This window comes from Leucoraja erinacea, chromosome 17, assembly GCF_028641065.1.
Source record: "Leucoraja erinacea ecotype New England chromosome 17, Leri_hhj_1, whole genome shotgun sequence".
Lineage (NCBI taxonomy): Eukaryota > Metazoa > Chordata > Chondrichthyes > Rajiformes > Rajidae > Leucoraja > Leucoraja erinaceus.
The window spans coordinates 16519514-16535192 of record NC_073393.1 but is presented as its reverse complement, the minus strand read 5'-3'; the positions used below and the strand labels follow the sequence as shown (position 1 = coordinate 16535192).

Genomic DNA, 15679 nt, shown 5'->3' with positions numbered 1-15679 from the left:
TTGGCTGTTCATGGATTTAAAGAGTTTCTCTTTTTGACTGACATGCAGAACAATTTTTTTTTCAAGAGTTATTCATAAATTTAAACATCTCTACATTTTAAGCCATATACTCCCTTCCCATTTCTTCAATTTCAGTTGAAGTTTTTGTGACAAATTAATTTACTTCTAGTAATTACAATTGAATGAGAACTTTCCGACATTTCCTCTCAAAGCACCAAAATCTTTACCCACTCATCCATTCAATTGTAAATTCAGCACAAGCAATGATCATGTCTTTGACCCAACATTAATTCTTAGCTCCTGAACATTATCAAAAAAACAAAGTTTAACAGCTCCTAAGGTAGAGGAGGTAGGTGTGGATTTGGGAGAGGACAATGGAATTGTGAGAATTTTGGTGGAGGGGGAGGGGAGTTGGAGAGAAAATGGGTTCAACGGCAGTTGGCAATGGTAAAACACATTGGAAGATTAGCAGGCTACCGCACAAGCAGATTCATGCACCCCACAGCCACAGACCAACTAAATTCTAGCAGTGTAAAAATAGGCCTCAATCCTATAAATACCTCTTGTGCAAGTGGTGTGGGTTCATATCCAACAGCCACACTTGCACAAGTGAATGTTATGGATGATTGCAATATGTTAGACTGGCAAAATAAAACCCAATGGTGGAGAGAGAGGCCTGCTTCTTCACTACTGATGACAAAAGGGCTCTGCAAATGTTAAACAAGAGTAGCACATCTCCAGGAAGAAAGATAGTACACGATCATGCTGAGCAATTAGAGCTTGATCAAATGCCTTCACGTGTCACTCAAATGTTGTGTCATGTGAACCAGCTATCATGATTTTAAAGCAAATAAGTGTACTTACAGTTATTGACGTCAGGAGCTTTTTAGGTGTTAATGCCTGTACAGTAGTAAAGAAACATTAGATCTCATTTTGACTTTTTTTTGCAAACACATCAAAGTGACCTGCATTAATTATTGCAACAGCAACATTTCATTCAAACACTCAAATCTAGATAGCTCCACTACACATCTGAATCAAAGATCCTTAAGTACAGATATATTTTCAATTTATAACTCACAGCACTCAGCCTTACAACAGGATTATCCTGTTGAAAATGAGCTTGGAGCTATTGACTAGCACTTTACAAACTTCTTGGAATTGCACTGCACTTACGGTGTATCTCAGTTTTAAGACTAAAATGGGAATATAGATACTGATAAAATGTAAGACTTGTAATCAACATTAGGTTTGTGGGGAGATCAACACTGAAGGAATGCTTTGCAGCTAGTGCTGGAATAATACCAAGTTTTCATTTTATGAATCAAGCATTACAGCATTATTTATTTGCAGACTAAAATTAGAGCTGCAAGAAATTTTAGAGCCATCAATGGAAAGATTTCATTGCAGTAAATCATAAGATTTGAGTTTTGCCAGTGATTGTGTCGAGGCTTCATTGAGCCCAAAACCAATGAACATAGGTCATATTTTTAGAACAAATTAATCAAGTTGAAGATCCATAAAGTGAGTGGCTTATAGCATGTACATTTAGAATTTGCAAATGACATTCATGCTCCTTGACAGGCTCCACAGCCCAATTTGTCCATGGCGACCAAGATGGCCCATCTGGTCTAATTCCATGTGCCAGCTTCTGGCCCATATCTACACCTTTCCTATCCATTCAAAATGTATTTTTGAATGTTATTGTAACTGCTTCAACTGTATCCTCTTGCATTTGTTCCATATACCCACCACCCATTGCTTCCTGCCATAAAGCCGTTTTTGTATTCAGTTAGCTAGCTCTCTCTGGATCCAATTAGACCTAATCTTCAAGACTAACATACCATAAGGAACCTCAAGTTTTGCTTAAATCAATATGGACTAAGTCTATTGCCTTACCATGGTCAACCTTCTTGGTTATTTCTTTTTTTTTTTTTTTTAAACCTCAAAACTCATGACGTGACCTCTCATGTACTAAACCATACTGACTAACCCAAATCAAACTCCATCCATCCAAATGTATGTATACCATACCCCAGAGAATCCTCTCTAGTAACCTGCCCAACACATGAGTTAGGTATACTGGTCTATAGTTCCGAGTTCTTTTCCATCTTTGCAGCCCTTAGGTAGAGGCACAACATTAACCATTTTTGTCTTCTGGCACCTCAATGAAAATGTTTATATCTCAGCCATTTATGCATTGAAGTCTCATCTCCTGCAGCTCCACACATAAATGATCATTTTGGTTACTGAGGGGCCTCTATTCACTCCCTAGTTCTCTCTTCAATCCCCTATGCTCCTCCATTGATGCACTTCATCCCAGCTATACACGCCCGAGCCATATCATTTTCCTAGACCAGAGCCTCACTTTCATAGAAACATATAAAAATAGGTGCAGGAGTAGGCCATTCGGCCCTTCGAGCCTGCACTGCCATTCAATATGATCATGGCTGATCATCCAACTCAGTATCCTGCACCTGCCTTCTCTCCATACCCCCTGATCCCTTTAGCCACAAGGGCCACATCCAACTCCCTCTTAAATATAGCCAATGAACGGGCCTCAACTACATTCTGTGGCAGAGAATTCCAGAGATTCACCACTCTCTGTGTGAAAAAGGTTTTTCTCATCTCGGTCCTAAAAGATTTCCCCCTTATCCTTAAACTGTGACCCCTTGTTCTGGACTTCGCCAACATCAGGAACAATCTTCCTGCATCTAGCCTGTCCAACCCCATAAGAATTTTGTAAGTTTCTATAAGATTCCCCCCTCAATCTTCTAAATTCTAGCGCGTACAAGCTGAGTCTATCCAGTCTTTCTTCATATGAAAGTCCTGACATCCCAGGAATCAATCTGGTTCATCATCCAGGTTTCCTTCAGTCAAACAGGAACATGCATCCCATTTTCAGAACATCCCTTTGCCTGCAAACAACCTAGTCCAATCAACTTTTCTAAGTTCCTGAAAATATAATCAAAATTAGCCTTGCTCCAGTTTAGAACTGTGGACTAACTTTGGCCTGTCCTTATCGATAACTATTTTGAAAGCTAATAAAACTGGTCACTGGTACCAATTGGCTCACATACTGACACTTCAGTCATTTGTCTTGTGCAATTCCCTAAGAGTATGTCAAGCTTTGTCATCTCCCCTGTAGAATCCACTACAGATTGCCTGAGGTAACTTACCTGGACACTACACACCACAGCAGTCCAAGTCGGTATCAGGAATGTTAAACTCCAAAAAATAAAATCAGTACACTTAAGACCGTTTAACTGCATCAATGTCAACATATTTTACAATTTGCTTGCTGGTGGGTAACATAAGAAAAGTAATAACTTTGTAACTCGTATGCAGAAGTGAAAAATCACAAGCAGGTTTTTCAATTTATTAAACCTCAGCATGTTTCTTCCAATATCAAATTATAATAAATTGCCTATCAAGAGAATAGAGACTCCGAGGTACCATTATGTAACAAGTAAGATAAATTTCATTAAATTAACATAAATTCAGAATCTTGGGAAATTGGGGGTGGGGCCACGAGTTGCTTCAAAGCTGTAGTATCCAGATCAGCCCCAGGCAAGGAGCATTCCATAATGTGCAAAGGAATTATTCGTTTGCAACATGCAACAAATCAACTTTAAATTGGCTGAAAGTTGCACAATATATTTCAGCAGTAAAGGATGCTTACTGTGAAAATCAACTCCAGATGGATTGTTTTTTCCTTTAAAATTATATGATTAAAGTGAAAGTACAGAAAAATCAGTTAATAATTTCAAGCATGACCGAGGAGTGGACAATGGTTCAATTATAAGATGCATCTTTTGGGCTCATAAGCAGCCATCTCTAACACCAATCATGAAAGAGAATCAAGGACACAATATGACAAACCAAATGAAAGTTTACAGATCAGATGACTTGCTTTGAAACATCACCTTGGATCTTGATGATCTTCGCTTTTCAGCAGTGGTTACATTTAAAGACTGAGCCTACAGGGGACAAAAAAGTAAATCAATTTGCTGCATAATAAATTGGGAGTTTTAAAACACCATCAATTAGCTTAATAATTGAATGCACTTTGCTTACCAAGCTGTACACCTCCACGTCAATTTCAAACTTGTAATGAATATCACTCCTGGAAGATCATTAAGATAGATCACATTTTAAAAAGACAATATATCAATAATTTAGCTTAGTGTGTCAATGCCTGCAGTTAGGAGGCAAATTGGTCAGATATAATCAGAGAAATCATTCACGGTGTCATGCAATGAATTTTCGAATTAAGAAAATATTTTCTTTTGTCCCAAAATCAAACTTTTAAAAAATTGTACAAATGGTAAAATGAATGAGAATCTGGATTTAATCCCCAAATCAACATGTTAATCTTAAATCTTTTTATGGGAATAGCATTAAAACCAAGGAACGGGTACAACAAAATTTATGGCACAAAAAACTGAAGTCAAATAAGTTGAATTTTGAATATGTGGCTTTGAATTTTTCCTCTACAAGTTTGTGGGGAGATTTATGACAGTAGGCAGCTAACTGAAACTTCCTATTTAAACAATGCAAGGTTTATTCTTGGAGGGCTCTTCATGTATCACTCCGCCATTCATTGTGATCATGGCTGATCCCCTTGATGGTCCCCTATCAATAACCCGTGCCTGCCTTCTCCCCATATCCCTTGACTCCACTAGCCCCTAGAGATCTAACTCTCTTAAATCCATCCAGTGACTTGGCCTCCATTGCCCTCTGTGGCAGGGAATTCTACAAATTCACAACTCTAGGTTAAAACGTTTTTTCTCTCCTCAGTCTTAAATGACCTCCTCTTTATTCTAAGACTGTGGACCCTGGTTCTGGAATCGCCCCACATTTTTCCTGCATCTATCTTGTCCAGTCCTTTTATAATTTTATATGTTTCTATAAGGTTTCCCCTCATCCTTCTAAACTCCAGTGAATACAAGCCTAGTATTTTCAATCTTTCCTCATATGACAGTCCCGCCATCCCAGGAATCAATCTCGTGAACCTATGCTGCACTGCCTCAATCACAAGGATGTCCTTCCTCAAATTAGGAGACCAAAACTGTACACAATACTCCAGATGTGGTCTCACCAGAGCCATATACAACTGCAGAAGAACCTCTTAACTCCTATACTGAAATCCTCTTGTTATGAAGGCCAACATTCCATTAGCTTTCTTCACTACCTGCTGTACCTGTAAGCCAACTTTCAGTAACCGGTGTACAAGGACGCCCAGGTCTCGCTGCACCTCCCCCTTACCCAACCTAAGATGTGCCACAAGTGTTTAAGTCAGTGGCAATCCAACTATCTCTTAAGCATATATTTTTTTTTTGCAGACAACCTTAAAGATGGGAACTCACAGTGTAATGATGGTTGGGAAAATAATGGTATCATTCTGGTGAGCATCCTTTGCTGTTGCTAGTGGAGTTGCTATAATATTGTGTGGACCATATTTGATCATCAGCAAGAAATAATGCGTGGGCTTTCCTGAAGAAGAGAAGCAGAAATGTAAAATACGTATAAATATAGGTGGTTTCATTACACAAGATTTTTCAAACATAGGTATTTTTGAAGTTAAATCATTGCCATTCAAGCATCCTTTGATCTACCCTCAAAATGCACTTTCAACACAAATGATCAGACCAATCTTTAAAATTGCGTTGTTCATAATTCCTGGGTCAAAAGAAATCTAGAATTCAACCAACATCACTGTGCCTTCACCAGAAGCACTGCAAAACTTGGGCAAACATCTAGTTGAAGAATATTCCAGATGCCCGAGTGTTTGTATGAAGAAGTTATGTTGATGTGGTACATGCCTGTCACATTCACCAGTTGTAATTTAGTTACAACTAGGTGTCACTAGGAGCAGAATATACAGCAAGCATTTTTATTGCCCTCCAACCTGCACAGCACATCTTTATTACATCCTCAGACCTTGTAATTAATTGACAAATACAAGAGAGGCAATTTGCTGGCTCATTGAGCATGTATCCACCAAAGAATGAATATACAATATAAATATTTAGGAGGCATTTACTCAGACAGTGCATTAAGGGTCAGGGTCCATATATACGCAGGTGTGTTGTTTAGATTAGCAACATGGTTTTGCACAGATATCATAGGCCTATTCCTATGCTGTACTGTTCTACACTCTGACTCAGTGCAAATTGAGATTTAGCACAGAAAAAGATTTCAGAGGGTTCAGTTTGTGGAATTTGTTTTAAACACCTGGAGGTTGGAAATACTGAAAAGATGCAGTTGGTTTTCGGAGTAAAAACATTGTTCAAGAAATGTACCTACTTTACAGTATTAAACAAGTAAAGCAGGCTAAGTAAGCTGGTTTAAAGGTTGCATGGTATTTATATAACTAAGCAACAATAACTTTTGATATAAAACAATATTATCAACAACCAAAATGAAACAAAAATTATGACTTTTTTCCATCTGATTCTCTGTGCACTTTATACCTCCCTTACCTTCTTTACATAATGCTTGAGACACAAATTCAGCTTTCAGAGGCAGGTGAAGATTAGAGATGCAGACATCGCCATAGCAGGGCTCAAGCCCATTTGTCAACTGGGCTGCTTCACCTCGGGATCCCGCATAACCGTCTCCTTTCAGCCTACTCAGCTCAGTCAGTAATGCAACACGTTTCTCAGCTTTAAAGTGAAACAATACATTTGAAATCATTAATTTCTAGTAAAGTTTCTGCCAAAATAGCATTCAACAAATTTAATATCTAATCAGAATAGTGCATCATATAAATGCCACAGACTGTTGGCATTACACTATACATTCAACACAGTAAAAAGGTCACAAGAGTGGGATAGGAAAAAAGACAGGTTTAGGGATCATGATTGTGAAGGAAATGCATATTAAAAAAAGGTTCCGATTTCCTCCAATGCTATTTCATCTTGGAAGAGATAAAGTTAATTAATTAAAAAACATTATAGATTTTCAGTGACTCCAGGAGAGAAGACGGTGCAAGGGAGGAGAGGGCGGGGGAGGTGGTAATCTGAAGATCTGAAGCCACAGCTCCCCCTCTACCCTCCAGTGCCCACCACCGCCGCCTCCTCCTCCTTCCCTGGAGCCGCCGACATACTCCACCTTGGAAGCGACAGCAGGCGAGAGGGAAGGGACCCCCATGGTGACCGATGGGGCACATTGTAACACAAAATGCTGGAGTAACTCAGCTGACTGAATTAGTCTGAGGGAGGGCCGCAATGTCACCTATCCATGTCCTCCCAAGATCCTGACCCACTGAATTACTCCAGCATGTTGTGTCCTCTCAGTGTGAGAGGATGGGCTCAGACACAGTGGGAGCCGGAGAGGAGTCGGTAGGTCATTAGTGTTCGTTTATATTTTCTATTTAAGTTTCTGGTACCCCATGGTGCATTAGACCCGGAAGGGGTGTCATTAATGGGCCAGGGGTGTATTGCCGTTTCATTATTACATTACCTTTGTTAGTCCAGAATATCTGATAATCTAGGAAAAGTCTCTGGAACAGAGGGTGCCGGTGGAAAAAGTGTTCAATCTGTACTGCACTGCCAAGAATTATTGAGCAATTTCCCTGAAGATTTAAGCTGCCCAATTTCAGATACAAAAGGAAACTCTCCAGTGTTACCCATTATGTAGGAAAAGTCTCTCCTCTACTATTGTTTACTTGCACAGCATTGATTAATTCCAGCTACGTATAGCATCGTGTCAGTGTTTCTGGCTCAGTGTTACTCACAAGCAATAAGAAGGTGACGCTCTGCTTCTGCTTCTTCCCATGAGCCTTTGCCGTGCTCTTTGTCTGTACAACAATTTAGTGCCTGGCTCGCCTGATGCATGATGTTGTGCAGTCTCTTAATTTCATCGTTAAGTATCTGTAAGGAAGGGGAAAAGAGTGATCTTATCAGTTGACCGTACAAATAAAGTATCCCATTTATAACTTGGTCTTTCACATTAATTGGCCATTGATCTTTCAGAAAATTTCTGGTGATTAACATTACCGTTTTCCCTCGGGGATAAAGTAATTAATGGAATTTGAATTGCCTCTGTAGTGTGGATTGACTTTACGATTCAAGACATTTAAATTTCCTTTTTTATTCTCAATCTAATCCCGGTCATCACCAACTAACATGGATGTATTCACTTCAATTCCCAATCCATAAATCTAATTTGTTAAAGAGGCGAATCTCCAAAATTACAAAAACATAAGCAGCATGAAAGATCATCAGTAGTATTTTTAAAGTGCAGTAGCAATTAACTATGTGGCTGATTTAGGATTAAATTTTAAAATTCAGTAAATATTTGATCCTTTTATTCACCAAGGTCCCAGATGCTGCTTTGCTGTTGCACTTTGAGCAAGATTGTGGAAAAATACCTGGAGAAAATAACTTCCTGTACCTTTATTTTCTCTTTCGTAGTGACTTGCTTTGTTTCAAAAACAGAACCTTCTGCTCCTCCTTGGGTATTTGTCTTGCTGATTTCCTTGTTTTTCCTTTCTTGCTGTCGAGCACTGCGACGTTGAGTTCTGTACAAATCAATACTGAAGATAAAAGAAACACTTCAGTGCTATACTAATGCAATGAAGACACAATGCATTATCTCCATAAAAAAGTGAAATACTGTATATCAATGCTGTGTGTTTTAATGGAAAAAGGACAAGGTCCTTAAAGAGGTGATTTTAAAATACCATTGAAAACATGGAATCAACAGAGATTTGACCAAAATATTTCAAGTAGAAATCATTGATGCCCTTGTTTTCTCCATACTTAACCATTATAATACTTTATCCCATTTTGCCCTTACATAAATTTGCTACTCATTCGGCAAAATCTCAACTCGCTCAAAATTCCATCCTTGCTGACACCAATTTTTAATAATCTCAGTCTCCTTTCAAATTGCTCACTGCATTTTAAATAGGGTAAGAGGGTCCTTGCACCGAGGAAGTTTACCAGAATTAAGTCAATAGGTTCGGTTGGAGAAGTTAGCATTATTCACTTTGGTGCAAACGAACTTGGTGCAGGTGACCTGGTTCTATTATGAAATTATGAGAGAGGTCTGGAAGATTACACCAGGTTTAGATATGGGCAATATTTAAAAGGCAGGGGATGATGATTAAGTAAATGCAACAAGGTGTAAAAATCGAGAATTCAATTCCAACAAGAAGTGAAAAGGAAATTGCCACACATATGCAGAAAATACAAACGTGCTCTTTCAGGACACACCAGGATTGTTCTACAAAGACAGCATGGGACTAAATAGGCCCAGTGGCCTCCAGTGTCATCCGATTATGACCGACATTTACAAGATTAATGCACAATTCTGGCCCAAGACCAGCTCGAAATTATTCCGCTATGGAGAACCAAATTGTCATATGCAAAGGCATTAAGCTCTGAAATGCTTCCAAATTTCAATGCATTCTCTACTTCCCTCCATTTTAAAATGCTCTCTGAAGCTGTTGCTGTGTTAAAATTTTATGAACTGGTAGTGTTGCTTTTTAATTAGGCTTGCTAGTATTTTGCCAAAGGCACAATCTAAATACATGCTGTGCCACTCTTCACCGTACAGAAAAAGATACCAAACACTGCAGTGTAATTAAAAATGAATCAATAACTGGTCCAATAAAGGGAAGCACACGCAAGGTGAATTAAAAAACAAATCCCAGAGTACGAGGTTGAGAAATCTGCAGACACTTAAAACAATATTCCAAAAGCCCTTGAATCAGAAAGTTTCTCTTTAGACCTTGATGGTCACCTCCAAATAACTCAATTGTGTTATGAATTAACCTCAATTATACTAATAATTTGACCCAACACAGCCATATGTATGTTTATTTGCAATAATAATCACATTCAAAGTTAAAGATATACAGTATTTACACACCAAAAGTAGGCAAAACAGGTTTTTCAAAGCAGGTTTGAGAGCATTCAATTTTTAAAGAGAATTAAAGAGAAAAACTGGAGCAGCTTCTAAATGTTTAGTCCAAGAACAAACAAGATCCAAAGTGATTTGGAGTGGGTGCATGTTGTCAGGCACAAAACCCCAAAGTAGATAACCTTGTAGCAACTTTTAATCAAGGAGACAAAAATGAAAAGAGGCCTTTCAACAATACTAACAGGCCAAGTGGCACCTCTGGAAGACATGGATTGGCGATGTTTCCGATTGGAACCCAGGCGAGACAGATGTTTACATCCACCTCCAACCTCATCTACTGCATTCCAATGTGACCTCCTGTACCCCACTGAATTCTCTAATTTTAGATAACTAACTCACAACCCCCCCCCCCCCCACCCGCTATCTCTTCCTCATGTCCCATGGACTTTCACCCATTTTCCCCCTCTCCTTTCACACCCTCAAGCCTCACAATTCACACCTCTTCCATCTTTATCTCGCTCCTTTTCATCTGACCTTTGTCAAACCACTTGCCTATCAAAAACCTCTCAACTGTATAAACCACTCGTCAGGCTTTGTCCTGGCCCACCTCTCCTCCAGTTTTCTGCTGCCCCATCACAATCAGCCTGAAAAATGGTTCCAACCCGAACCATCACCTGTCTATGTTCTCCAGATGCCGCCTGACCTGCTGAGTTACAAAATAGACACCAGAGTGCTGGAGTAAGCCAGCATCTGCAGTTCCTCGTTTCTCCATGTTCATACCATTGGGCTGCAAGCTACCTCAATGGAATACGAGGTGATGTTCCCCTTACGATTTTAAAGGGGCTGGTGTACTGTGTGATCGACTTTGGAAGGAATGCAATGTCGAGTTACCAGAATGCTTCAACATTTGAAGCACAATATTAGGAGAGTGATCATAAATTAAGCTTCTAATCATATATCAGAAGATGTAGAGCTAATTAATATTTGCAAGAATTGATATGCTCGAGGCAAGGCATTTTAGACTGAATTCAGAATAAAATTACATACAAAACAAGTGAAAGGAAGAATGTAAGCATGCAGGTGCAGCAGGCAGTGAAGAAAGCTAATAGCTTGTTGGCCTTCAATGCGAGAGGATGAGTTTAGGAGCAAGGAGCTCTTACTGTGGTTGTACAGGGCCCTGGCGAGACTGTAGAATCCACTAAATCTCACGACCGAAAGTAAAGCACAAGCAACACCAAGCTTTGCCAAACACCTTCTGCCTCGTTTATTCCAAAGCACCCTTTTAACAAAAAATCTCCTCAGAACTCATGTGCAGCTAAGGCCAATTCGTGCCTTTTAACCTGCGGAGTTCTTAACCCGCTCTTGTCTCTCCACCACATCTCCGGCTCTGGCCCCTCTAGCGGTAACAAGCTGTACGATAAACCATGTGGGCATGAAGTCGACACAGGTCCCCACGTAGCCACCGAGTCACACAAGGTTTGTCCTGGCTTTGTCTGGCGCATTGATTTTACAGCCTGATCTCGTTTGGTACTGCAGTGTGGGAGGTCTTTGACAGGAAGTGTTTGTGTCCTGTGACTTCGCCCGCTCGATGAATGAGATTGTCGGTTGGTTTTGACACCTTTAAACATATTACCAAATGAACATTTGCAGCAGTTATGTCCTTTGGCAGGAAGTGTGTCCTTTGGCCATTTCTTGTCAGTTAGTCTAATGTTTAACCCGTCAGATGGGTATAGTCAGGTTTAACAGCTATTATCATAAAAGGCCTTTAGAAATTTCCTTGCAACCTGTATATTTTGTTATGCATAAATTACGTGGGAAGCAAGAGTGTTTCTGTACCAATAGCAATGACGACCCATGCTTTGGCCTTGTCATGGTAATTTTTGGTCCCTCACAGAAAACATGCTAGCATCAATCTGTAGTGTGCATGGTTAAGCATATATATGACCATGGTCCAGGATTTATTGACACAGGTTGATCATACGCTGAATAATACAACCACATTTTTGTTTGGAAGTGGAAAGAACTATTAGAAATTGCATTAATTGCAATGTTTAAAAAGAGTTGAGATACTGTATTATAATTTTGCTGCATGTCATTGTGGTATATATCATGTCTTGATTGGTGAATATGTTTAGTTTGTGACTTTATTTGAAGCAGAAATATGTGAATGCTTCATTGAACATAATTCCGACCGGTAACTACACACTTCGTCCGAGCACATTATCGCACGCATCATGCAAACCGGCTTAAATGACCGCCTAAACTGTCATTTGGCAACTTAAAAAGCTGCCAAAGTTGCCCGGCTGGCAACAGGGAAAAAAAGTTAAGTGAAAGCCGTGCACATTGGGCCTCTTATGCATAGTTGTGTCAGCAAGAGTCCTTTTAGCAGCTTTGAAGGTTTGCACTGCATCCTCGGTTAAACCCAACGGTTTCTTTGAAGACAATTTGTCCGAACCTTTGATTAAGTTGGTCAAGGGTAATAGGGAACCTGCGGCGTTCGGTAGAAATTTCTCAACCCCAAAAATCATCGTAATTGTTTTAATGAATTTGGCACTGGGTAATTTCGGATTTCCTGCACCTTTGATTCGCTGGGCAGGATGCCATTCTCCGTCATGCGATGCCCGAGGATAAGTGAGTTCGTGAGCGCCAAACACGCATTAGTTCGTGTTAATGATAATGCTGGGTTGGAGGCTGGTAAGGTGAGAGATAGTCAATGCCAGACGGCAGATGCAGTGCATAAAGTGCAGCAACCACTCAAGCGACGATTTCATAAATCCACCAGCAAAGAAAAGTGTGAAAGAAAGTCCGCTCTGATCATAGGGTTTGCGGCTGTTAAAATCCAGCAAAACGTTTTCTGCAGACCGAAGTCAAACATGACTGATTTCTGACCGAATGTCTGTATGCTAGGATTGTTCGCAGCAATGAGAACACATCTGGGGTTAGGGTGTAAACGCTCTTAGGAACTGGGAGGAACGACCGATAACTCGGCGCCGGAGTCAATAAGATATTGCATACCCGAAAGGCAGTCAGAGAAAAAGGTGAGGGGCTAGTTTGGCCATGGGCAGCAGTCGCCTCTACCGGGCCGGTCTTCAAGAAGACCGGGTTTTTGCAAGCCAAAAGTTCTATTGCCAGTCACAGATTTTAAGGGATACTAGACCAAGTGGGCCCCATCCCCAACGGGGGAGAGGGCGGCAGTCGTCGCTTCCCGGAGCCAATGAATGGACTCTATTTTTGGGTTGGTGTCGGCGTTCCCTGGAGCCAATCAATCATGCTCACATTGGAGGAGGCAACTATATTATCGCCACAGAATATTGGAACAGTCTGGGAGGGACTGATTGGCTCCTCATCTAATTGCAGATAAATATTGAAGACCAAGCTGGCTCATTGAAAGAGGGCTTACTGAACACAAAGTTTGTCAGTTGCAAAATGAAGATTAATGCCCTTATGTTGCACAATAATCAAAGAAGCGTGTATAGCTAAAGGTGGTTTGGAACAGGTTCAATTCTGCAATAAAAAGTGTATACTGAGATACATCTGCGGGAAATAAGGGAAAGATCCATTCTATTACCTGTAGAATGGTGTACCATCCACTGCTGGTGAAAGATTTCCAGTTTGATTTTGATTCTGCCCAGTATTCTCCATCTTGAAAGAGGAATAGATGGAGGGACTGGATTCCGTTAGACTGTTGTTCAATGATGTCAGTACCGTGGCCTACCCAAATACAGAAGAAAAAACTTAAGATGTGTGACATAAACTAATCCAAACCCAATTCATTACAACCCAGTGATATGAAAAGAATAGCATCTCATATTTTGCTTGGGCAGCTTACACCCCAGCAGTGTATTGATTTCTATACTAACCCCTGCATTCCCTCTCTCTGCCCCCTCCCCCATCTTAGTCATCCTATCAGTTCCACTGTTCGCATCCATATATCCCTCAAGGGCATGTCCCACTGCGGCAACCTAATTGGCGAGTTTAGAAGAGTTTGAAAAAGTGTCATGTTGAAGACCTCCTTCAACTAGCTTCAGGAAAATTGGACACCGAATAGTGGAGAGTGAAGACGACCTCCTTCGATCTCCCTTTGACTATGTTGAAGACTATCTATGACTACCTTCGACTACCGTCGATTACCTACAAATAACATGCTGACCTACTTCGATTAACCCTAAGAGTAAAAACAAAATCGATTTTTCCATGGCGACCTTTTTTCAGCATGTTGAAAAATACGCCGCGACCTAGCTGAGACCTCGAGTACACAGGGACTACTCTCGAGCATGAAGGAGAGTTACAAAGACTTCCTAGGACCTCATGTCGACCATGCTGCGAGTACGAGTCAAGGGCAAGCGCTTCTAAGCTCACCAATTAGGTCACCGCAGTGGGACAGGACCTTAAGTTATCACCTCTTCCACATCCAACAATGGACCATTGTAGGCTCCATCTTTCATTGGCCATCTGTGCCGGCTCAGATTTGTTCCGAACATTTTCATACCTCTAGTTTCCCTCTACCTTGACTCTCAGTTTGAGGGGTTTCGCCCCAAAACGTCACCCATTCCTTTTCTCCTGAGATGCTACCTGACCTGCATAGTTACTCCAGCAATATGTCTATCTTCTATGCAAATGCAAACCCCAGGCTCTTTCAAAATACAATGATCAATGTAAATTCACAAAATGGAGATTACTGACAAAATCTATTGATTTTATACACATTTATCATCATGTCTACCAGCTCAAAACAATGTTAAAATTTACAAGCTGATCACTAAGCAAACCTTAAACACAGTAAAAATTAATTTTGCCTACTCCCACTTGAAAAGGGTATCGCTTGATCTTGGCAACCAATCACGGGTGCACATCATCTACCATTATGCTTTGCTTTAAAAACAAAATCTATTTCCCATTTTCCACAATTGAAGAATGCCAAAAACTGATACACTTTGGCTATATCTCAGATCTTACGCCAAATTCAATATTGGACAAATTAGACAAACAAGATGAAAGTTTTGTATCAAATGCATCTATTTGATTTTAATAATCCACCAATAGAGGTTCAATTTGCTGTGGCAGCATCTAAAATTGAAATTGCCATGTTATACAAAGCAACCAACCATAGAAAAGAGGAATTGTTTAAATCAGAAGGCATCAACCAAGCTTTTTTCACATTGTTGTATCAAAATTGAGGACAGTTCAGAAAAAAAAACCATATGTTTCTACCACAACACATAAACTAATATTAGACACCAAATGGGTATTTCAAGTGTATTAAGCAGATATAGTGGCGGAGGTGAGAGTTGGAATAGAGGTCATTACTGCAAAGAGGGACTAAATGAGCTACTACTACTAATTCTCAAGTCTCGACTGAATATATGAAGACAGATTGGAATAGAGAAGGATGGCATAAAAAATAAAAAATAAAATTGTCAGATCAAAAGCTTAACAGACAGGTGCAACTGTGAACACTCCCTGAAATGCATCAAAAACTAATAAGCTTCGGTTTACAGATTGGATATGCAGTGCCTTTTAAGTTGCCCTGATGAGAATGAACAATTAGAATAGTCCAAAGGTTATTGTTTTTTGAAACCAAATCAAAGCAATTTTATTTGCACTAGCCAGAGCTGCCCAGGTCCAGTGTGGCAAATACAAGGCTATAAACTTCAGCCAAATGTGGAACAGTTATAATTTTCTTTAGATTTTAATTTTCATATTAGGCACTTTGGTGCCATATGACTGTGCTTACTTCTAATAAAATAAAATATAAAAAAAAAAAAAAAAAAAAAAAAAAAAAAAAAAAAGATTTTCTTCTGAATGA

At 39.8% G+C, this 15679-nt stretch overlaps 1 protein-coding gene across 3 annotated transcripts in view; it reads right to left on the bottom strand.

Annotated features, from left to right (window-relative positions):
• The window catches only part of LOC129705212 (anillin-like), a 48052-nt gene that overhangs the window by 13058 nt on the left and 19315 nt on the right, over positions 1-15679 (bottom strand). For all 3 annotated transcript variants that reach the window (XM_055648680.1, XM_055648681.1, XM_055648682.1), the window contains 8 exons: positions 13442-13584; positions 8401-8542; positions 7742-7877; positions 6486-6668; positions 5370-5496; positions 4078-4126; positions 3927-3980; positions 865-900 (listed from right to left, as the gene is read on the bottom strand). In XM_055648680.1, coding sequence (XP_055504655.1) covers positions 865-900; positions 3927-3980; positions 4078-4126; positions 5370-5496; positions 6486-6668; positions 7742-7877; positions 8401-8542; positions 13442-13584 — 870 coding nt within the window. The remainder of the gene's footprint in view (positions 1-864; positions 901-3926; positions 3981-4077; positions 4127-5369; positions 5497-6485; positions 6669-7741; positions 7878-8400; positions 8543-13441; positions 13585-15679) is intronic.